Genomic DNA, 8,445 nt, shown 5'->3' with positions numbered 1-8,445 from the left:
TTTTTAAGCTGGAATCGCGCCCCTCCTCCCCACCCCGCAGAGGAAGGGGGCACCTCAGCGCCCTTTGACCCCGAGCTCGGGGTCCCCAAACCTGAGGCGCGGCCCCTGCCCGTCCAGCCCGGGTCCGAGAGGGCGCTCTCGGGGAGACGCGGGCGCCGGCGCGCCGGGAGGCGGCCGAGCGGCGCGGGGCGGGGAGTGGGGGCGGGAGACGGTGCGCGCCCCCTCTCCGCACCCTCAGCGTGGGACCCGGCGCGCCCCCAAGGGGCGCGGGGGCGGCCCAGGCGCCCCGCAGCGCCCCGCGAGCGCAGCGGCCCCGACCCGCGGGCGGCGAGTTCCCGGTAAGTACGGTCCCAGGAGCGGAGCGCGCCGGGGAGGCGTGGAGAGGGGGGCTGGGCGCCGGGGACGTCTGGGTCCCGCGCCCAATGGCTGGAGGGCGGCCGAGCGCCGCCCGCCCGCCCGCTCTCCCCTCCCCCCGGCGCTCCCCTCCCCCTCCCCCGCCCGCCGCTTTCCCCCGCCCCCGCCCCGGCGCCAACTCCGCGGCGCCTCCTTAAAAAGCGCGCGGGAGTTGTAAGGGGGGGCCGGAGCGAGCCGGAGTGAGCGCGAGCGCAGGGTAAAAGGGGGCGGGCGGGGGGCCCGGGCTCCACCTTAAAAGCGGGCGCGTGGGGGTGGGAGGGAGGAAGGCGGGCGGCCGGGAGGAGGGAGGGAGGGAAGGAAGGGGGGCCGGAGTGTCCCGGGCGCAGGGCGCGCGTGCGGCGGCGGCGGCGGCGGGGAGGGGCCGGCCGCGCCGCGCACCCCTCCTCCCTCGCATCCCCGGCCCCGCGCGCGCCCAGCAGAAGCGGGTCTGTGTGTGCGTGCGTGCGAGTGAGTGAGTGTGTGCATATTTTTTTTTCTCTTTTCTTTCTCTCTCACTGTTTTTTTTCCTCTCTCTCTCTCTCTCTCTCTCTCTCTCTCTCTCGCTCCCTCTTTTTTTTTTTTTTTTTGCAAAGAAACAGCAGCGCCGCCGCCGCTCCGCCGAGGCGCTGCGCCCCCCGGGGGGGGGAGGCGGAGGAGGCGGGCAGCGGCGGAGGGAGGGGAGCCGGGGAGGGGGGCGCCGCGCTGGGAGGGAGGCAGCGCGCACGGTGCAGCCGGGCCGGGCGGGAGGCATGGCGGGGCCCCCGGCCCTACCCCCGCCGGAGACGGCGGCGGCCGCCACCACGGCCGCGGCCGCCGCCTCGTCGTCCGCCGCTTCCCCGCACTACCAAGAGTGGATTCTGGACACCATCGACTCGCTGCGCTCGCGCAAGGCGCGGCCGGACCTGGAGCGCATCTGCCGGATGGTGCGGCGGCGGCACGGCCCGGAGCCGGAGCGCACGCGCGCCGAGCTCGAGAAACTGATCCAGCAGCGCGCCGTGCTCCGGGTCAGCTACAAGGGGAGCATCTCGTACCGCAACGCGGCGCGCGTCCAGCCGCCCCGGCGCGGAGCCACCCCGCCGGCCCCGCCGCGCGCCCCCCGCGGGGGCCCCGCCGCCGCCGCCGCCGCGCCGCCGCCCACGCCCGCCCCGCCGCCGCCGCCGCCCGCGCCCGTCGCCGCCGCCGCCGCCGCCCCGGCCCGGGCGCCCCGCGCGGCCGCCGCCGCCGCTGCCGCCACAGCGCCCCCCTCGCCCGGCCCCGCGCAGCCGGGCCCCCGCGCGCAGCGGGCCGCGCCCCTGGCCGCGCCGCCGCCCGCGCCCGCCGCTTCCCCGGCGGCGGCGCCCCCGGCCGGCCCGCGCCGCGCCCCCCCGCCCGCCGCCGCCGTCGCCGCCCGGGAGTCGCCGCTGCCGCCGCCGCCACAGCCGCCGGCGCCGCCACAGCAGCAGCAGCCGCCGCCGCCGCCGCCGCCGCAGCAGCAGCCACAGCCGCCGCCGCCGCCGGAGGGGGGCGCGGCGCGGGCCGGCGGCCCGGCGCGGCCCGTGAGCCTGCGGGAAGTCGTGCGCTACCTCGGGGGTAGCAGCGGCGCTGGCGGCCGCCTGACCCGCGGCCGCGTGCAGGGTCTGCTGGAGGAGGAGGCGGCGGCGCGGGGCCGCCTGGAGCGCACCCGTCTCGGAGCGCTTGCGCTGCCCCGCGGGGACAGGCCCGGACGGGCGCCACCGGCCGCCAGCGCCCGCGCGGCGCGGAACAAGGTGAGCGCGCGGGGGCGCCGCGCGGTGGGCAGGTGCGGGCGAAGTTGGTGGCGGGGGCGCGCGGGTCCCGGGAGGAGCTGGGCGGCTGGAGGGGCGGGGAGCCGGGGCTTGGGCGCGCGTTTTGTGCGGGCTGGGGTTGCCTGGTGACCTTGGCAAGTGACTCCATCTCCGCCAGCCTCAGTTTCCAACGCTGTTTTTTTTTTTTTTTAATTTATTTAAAAAAAAAAAAAAAGGCGGCTTCCTGGCGGTAGCGACCCCTTGGGGTTGTTGAACGACTTTAGCGGGATCTGGCCGCGGATGGGGGCTGGACTCGCGCGGCGCCTGGCACGGAGCGAACGCGCGCGAAGTTGGTGCGCGTCGTTCTTGGAGGTGGCGTTGGGCTCGCGCGCACGCGCGCGCGCCTCGGGCCGGGCTCCTCGGGGCTTGGCGGGGACGGGGGTGGGTGGGGGGTGCGGTCTGGGTCCGGGATCGGGCCAGCTGCCGACCCGGCGCGCTTCCCTCCGCGGCCCCTTAGAGAGCTGGCGAGGAGCGAGTGCTTGAAAAGGAGGAGGAGGAGGAGGAGGAGGAAGACGACGAGGACGACGACGACGACGTCGTGTCCGAGGGCTCGGAGGTGCCCGAGAGCGACCGTCCCGCGGGCGCGCAGCATCACCAGCTGAATGGCGGCGAGCGCGGCCCGCAGACCGCCAAGGAGCGGGCCAAGGAGTGGTCGCTGTGCGGCCCCCACCCGGGCCAGGAGGAAGGGCGGGGGCCGGCCGCCGGCAGTGGCACCCGCCAGGTGTTCTCCATGGCGGCCTTGAGTAAGGAGGGGGGATCAGGTGAGAGCCCCCCCAACACCACCACCACCCCAACGCTGGCCGGGCAGGCGCGCCCCCGTGCGCAGCCACAGGGGAGCGTCAAGGGCCGTGGGTTTGTCTTTCGGCAGCCTCTTCGACCACCGGGCCTGACTCCCCGTCCCCGGTGCCTTTGCCCCCCGGGAAGCCAGCCCTCCCAGGAGCCGACGGGACCCCCTTTGGCTGCCCGTAAGTGGCAAGGGGTAGGGGTGGGAGCCGCCTGCAGCAGGGAGGGGGTGCTGCTGTCCCTAGCGCAGGGCTTTGCGCGTTCACGGTGGCCTCTGTTTGGGTGCAGTGCCGGGCGCAAAGAGAAGCCGGCAGACCCCGTGGAGTGGACGGTCATGGACGTCGTGGAGTACTTCACCGAGGCGGGCTTCCCTGAGCAAGCCACGGCTTTCCAAGAGCAGGTGAGTGCCGCCTGGGGTCCTCTGCGCAGGCGCACGGGGCTTCCTTCACCCCGGCGCGGCTTCTAACGCTGCTGCCCTCCCTCCTTTTTTTTGTCTTGCCTGTGTGTGTGCGCGCACGCTCCCGGTGCCTCCCAGGAGATCGACGGCAAGTCCCTGCTGCTCATGCAACGCACCGATGTCCTCACCGGCCTGTCCATCCGCCTGGGGCCAGCGTTGAAAATCTATGAGCACCATATCAAGGTGCTGCAGCAGGGTCACTTCGAGGACGATGACCCGGAAGGCTTCCTGGGCTGAGCACCGAGCCGCCGCGCCTCTTGTCCCCACCCCCACCCCGCCTGGGACCCATTCCTGCCTCCATGTCACCCAAGGTGCCCCAGAGGCCAGGAGCTGGACCTGGCAGGCGAGGGGTGCGGACCTACCCTGATTCTGGTAGGGGGCGGGGCCTTGCTGTGCTCATCGCTGCCCCCCACCCCCACCCCGTGTGTGTCTCTGCACCTGCCCCCAGCACACCCTCCCGGAGCCTGCCGGGATGTGGCCTGGGACTCTGGCCTGTTCATTTCGCCCCCAGGAGGTCAGCCCCCTCCCTCCCTCCCTCCCTCCTGTCCCAGGACATTTTTAAAAAAAAAGGAAAAAAAAATTGGGGGGGCTGGGGAGATGCCCCAAGATCCTCCTCGGCCCAACCAGGTGTTTATTCCTATATATATATATGTTTTGTTCTGCCTGTTTTTCGTTTTTTGGTGCGTGGCCTTTCTTCCCTCCCACCACCACTCATGGCCCCGGCCCTGCTCTCCCCGTCGGAGGGGAGCAGCTAGGGGTGGGGGGAGGGTGGGTCATTGGGTCTGTCTCCTCCCTCTCCCGTTGGTTCTGTTGTCGCTCCAGCTGGCTGTATTGCTTTTTAATATTGCACCGAGGGTTTTTTTTTTTTAAATAAAATTTTAAAAAAAGGAAAAGAAGATCCACGCGCGGATGCCATGGAATCCATTTTATGAATGGGGTGGAGGAGGGGCGTGGGAGAGCTGGAGGGAGTGAGGTTTAAAGAGGGCTGGGGGAGCTTTGTTTGGCCTTGGCAGCGTTCTCGCCCCGTGCCCAGGACGGTCCGGAGCCTGGCAGGCAGCAGCAGGTGCGGGCTCATTGGCCCAGAGGGTGAAAGAGCCCATTTAAAAAAAAAAAAACTTTACAGACCGGGCACCTGGCTCAGCAACACCTGGAAGGTGCCTGCTCAGGGTCCGCAGGGTGGAGTCCACACCTGTGTGAGCTGATGCCCAGAGCCTGGGGCTGCCTGCCGGCGTCTACACACTACCGGGAGAATCCCAAATCCGCAGAGGCTGGGGGAGGGGGGGCGCATCAGTTTGAGACCCCGGCAAAGGAGCCAGCGGGCAGCTTGGGACCCCGTAAGCTCATTCTAAGTGCAGGGTCTCAAGTCCACACCCGTTGTCTGAAAGCAGAGCCTGGTGAAGGGGATGGGGTAGGGGTGCATCCCCTGTACCTACGCCCTGAGCGCACGCGTTAGGAAACCGCCAGGGAGAGCGCCAAGGCTGTGCACACACCCCACCCCACCCCCCGCAAGACACGGTCTCCCCGGCGGCGCCGGCCTGGGGACGCCTCCTCCCCGCCCCCCACCCACCCCGGAGCGCGCGACCCGCAGCGGCGCGCCCACCTCCCGCGGGGTTGAAATTCAAACGAGGCGAACTTCGCGCACCTCCACCCCCAACCCCGCGGCGCGGCCGGCGGAGAGGTCAAGGTAGGAGGGCCAATCGGAGCGGGCTGCGCTGGGCTCCCAGCCCCGGCCGGGCTCCTGCGGGCTCCTGGGGGCGGGGTCGAACCCGCAGCCTGCCAGCGTGAGCAGCCTCACTTCAAGAGCGCAGGGTCCAGCCGGCCGGGCCTAGGATGGCTTCGGAGCAGTGGTTCGTGGGGCCCCTGCCTCTGCCCGGCCCTGGCCAGACACCGCCCCCCGACGACTCAGCAGCCGGGCCGCAGTCCTGCGGAGATCCCCGCTGGCTGACGTCCCCCGGCAGGCCTGGGGACCCACTGGAGCCGCTGCTGGAGGCCCCCGCCTGCACGCCTTCCCCGGAGGAGTCCCTGGCCCCTGAGCCTGGGCCAGTCCCAACTCGCTTACCCCTCGACACCATGTTCAGCCCCATCACTGAACAACTCCGCTACCTGCTGGGCAAGGCGGATGACTTCCAGAGCTACCTGCTGTACAGGTAACACAACACGGATTCTCCCAGTGTGAAAATCCTCGCTTGGGGTTTTTGGTTTTTTGCAAGATTTATTTGAAAGGCAGAGAACAGTAGAGAAAGTGGGAGAGAGACAAAGACAAAAGAGAGCCCCCCCCCTTCACTCCCCAAATGCCCGCGGGGCAGGCCAGGCTGACCCACACCAAAGCCAGGAGCTGGGAACTCCCATCCAGGCCTCCCACGCTGGATTGCCAAAGCCCAAGGATTTGGGTTAGCTTGGGCTGCCTTCCCCGGGGCGCGTGAGCAGGGAGCTGGCTTGGAAGTGGAGCTCGGAGAGGGGATGCTGGCGTGGCAGGTTCCGGGCAGCCTAACTGGCTGCACCATGGCTCCAGCCAGGGAGGGATCCGAGACACCCCCCCCCCCCCAAAGGAATAAAACAGGAGGGAGCAGGGACTTATACGTCCAGCCAGCAAGGTGTTCCCAGTGCCTAGGTCTCAGGTGCCTTCATTCCCGCACCTGTTCCAAATGGGCTTGAAACGAACGGGATCCTGGGACGCAAAGGGGGCGTGGGGGCACCTGGGGTACAGGTGGAGCTGACTTCCAGAATGGAGGAGGGCTCTCATGTAAAGACCTCCGCCACCCCGTCTCTCCAGCAGGGATCGTGTCCAGACGGAGCAGCTGGCCAAGGCTATGCCCACTTTCTTGCAAATGTGCGAGCCCTACTTCCTGTACCTGGAGGCCGCGGCCAGAAGCGTGCCTCCCATCCACGGAGCCCTCCAGGAACTGGTCCGGAAGGCAGTGCGTGTAGTGCGCCCCCCCCCAAACCCCTCCCCTGCCCCGTCTTCTCACAGCTCCAGGTGTGGGGGCGGGGTTGCTCCTGGCAGGTGTTCTCTCACCCACCGTGCACCCCCTGCCTTGCAGCTGCTGGAAGTCTCCCAACAGCTGACCCTGCGCTTAGAACAGCTGGTCCTCATGTATGCTTCCTTTGGGTTGGTAGACCTGGAGGAGACGGACCCCTTAAGGTAAGGGGCCGGGAGGAGGGTCCCCGGGGTGGGGGGTGGGGGCCGGGGGCCGGGGGGCCGAGCCCAGCCTCACGCCATCTCCCACCAGCAGTATCTCGTCTTTCTTCTGCGGGAGGTTCTCCCTCAGCCCTACCCACGAGGTGTCCATCTTCAGATACTGCGCCCCGGCTGCCTACACGGCCGCCCGCTTCCCCCGGTACCTCTACAAGAAGATGCGCTGGAATCTGGAGACCACCCTGGAGCCCAGTGGCCAGGGGCAGCACAGCCGTGTGGATTAGTGAGTCCCCTCACCAAAATCGAAGTCCTCTCTCCCTCTGCTCAATGCCAATTCCAGCCTCTCCAAGCACAGAGGTGGGGCACCGAGCCACTTTTGAAACTTACCTACCCTCCCATCAAAATAAAAGTCCTCCCCCCCAAAAAAAAGCCTTTCTCGGCATTGGGTCGCATCCCTGCCCCCTGGGGGAAGGGGGCATCTGGGTAACTCCCCTCCAAAAACAGGACAGCCTGCGCCTGCCAGGTTCAGGAGCTGGGAACCCTGACCACTTCCGGGCGGCTCTGGCCTTTCCCAGTTACTTTCTGTGCTACCGAGACACGTGGGAAGACAGCGGCAAGACCCTGGCCAACTCGTGCCCCCAGATCCAGAAGCTGTGGTCCATCGGCCGATGGGTGCCCCTGGGACCAGCCGAGGACGACTTGTATTCATGGTAGGGGCAGGGCGGGGCTTGGGCGCTGGGGCGGGCAGGGGGCAGAGCCCCACCAAGGACCCCCTCCTCTCTCCCACTCTGGAAGCCACGTCATCTCATCGTGCCTGCTGCACGCGTGTCACACAACCCATGAAAGGCGCCCAGGGAGGGTGATTTACCCGCCCCGAGATGCACAGCTTAGCAGGGTGATTGGCAGGCCCAGAGACACAAGGAAACGACTCCCCCACCCCCACCCCAGGGTCGCTCCCGCCCCCAGCTCGCAACAAAGCCTCTGTCTCGGTGGAGGAAGGGGCCAGGGGAGCTCAAGTCCAGGCCTGTCTACCCCCCCCCCCCGGTCTCCCAGGATTTTGTGCCCGCAGCCGCCTGGGGACTACCAGCAGCTGCTGACCATCGGCTTCGAAGAGCCCTCGCACATGCTGGCCACCGACCTACTGGTCCAGATCCTCACGGGCCAGGCAGGCCCGGCCCGGCCCCCGAGCGCTGCGGGGCCCGCGGCTTGGGCCGCGCAGGGGTCTTGAGCCTGGGATGGGGGCGGGAGAGGGCGAGAGCCGGGGCCGGCCAACTGCAAACTCCAGGAGACGGGCTCACTGGTTCTCCTGGCGCCGCCTGGCCTCGCCTTCCCCCCGGGCCAGGCCGCGCTGACCCGCCACACGGAGTCCGGCCCGGCCGCGGGGCCCTGAGGGCGGACGCACCGGTTTTGCATTAAATAAAAGAAAGAGGTCACAGTGGCTGAGCGTCCGCTGCGAGCGCCGCACCCCGCCCCTCGGGGAGGCCACGCCCACTCGCGCGGCCTTCTGGGAGACGTAGTATTGGGAAAGAGCGGGCGTGGGTTGAGAGCGCGGCGCAAGCGTGGAGCCGCTCGTGAAGCCAAAAAGGGAAGTGGCGGCGTCGGTCGACAACCGGAACCCAGAAAGCCTCGCTTTTCGGGTCGCGGGGAAATCCGACGCCCACTGGAGGAAGCGACTGGGGGCCACGCCCACGCCCGGGTTGTGACCCGGAAGTGGTTTTTCTAGCCTCCAAAAACTACATTTCCCAAGATGCTCCAGGAGTGGGCGCTTACGATCCGTTTCCTAAGGGCCGAGAGTTTCTTCTGTGCTTTGGGTGCGGGAGCACGGGCGCGTGGCCCTCCTTGGCGGGATGTCAGGAGTGGGGTGAGAGGCTCCT

General features: G+C 68.9%; 2 protein-coding genes across 2 annotated transcripts; both read left to right on the top strand.

Annotated features, from left to right (window-relative positions):
- The first annotated feature begins 1,142 nt into the window (after positions 1-1,142).
- On the top strand, positions 1,143-4,304 carry SAMD1 (sterile alpha motif domain containing 1). The gene is made up of 5 exons (XM_062178414.1): positions 1,143-2,138; positions 2,653-2,956; positions 3,064-3,160; positions 3,267-3,378; positions 3,514-4,304. The coding sequence occupies exons 1-5, from the start codon at positions 1,143-1,145 to the stop codon at positions 3,670-3,672; spliced, it is 1,668 nt and encodes a 555-aa protein (XP_062034398.1). The 3' UTR covers positions 3,673-4,304.
- Positions 4,305-5,265: 961 nt separating this feature from the next.
- C20H19orf67 (chromosome 20 C19orf67 homolog) lies at positions 5,266-7,799 on the top strand. Its single transcript, XM_062178979.1, has 6 exons — positions 5,266-5,582; positions 6,209-6,353; positions 6,477-6,577; positions 6,669-6,854; positions 7,147-7,281; positions 7,625-7,799. The coding sequence occupies exons 1-6, from the start codon at positions 5,266-5,268 to the stop codon at positions 7,797-7,799; spliced, it is 1,059 nt and encodes a 352-aa protein (XP_062034963.1).
- The last annotated feature ends 646 nt before the right edge of the window (positions 7,800-8,445 follow it).

The sequence above is a fragment of the Lepus europaeus genome, chromosome 20, assembly GCF_033115175.1.
Source record: "Lepus europaeus isolate LE1 chromosome 20, mLepTim1.pri, whole genome shotgun sequence".
Classification (NCBI taxonomy): Eukaryota; Metazoa; Chordata; class Mammalia; order Lagomorpha; family Leporidae; genus Lepus; species Lepus europaeus.
This window is presented reverse-complemented; position numbering and strand designations above follow the sequence as displayed.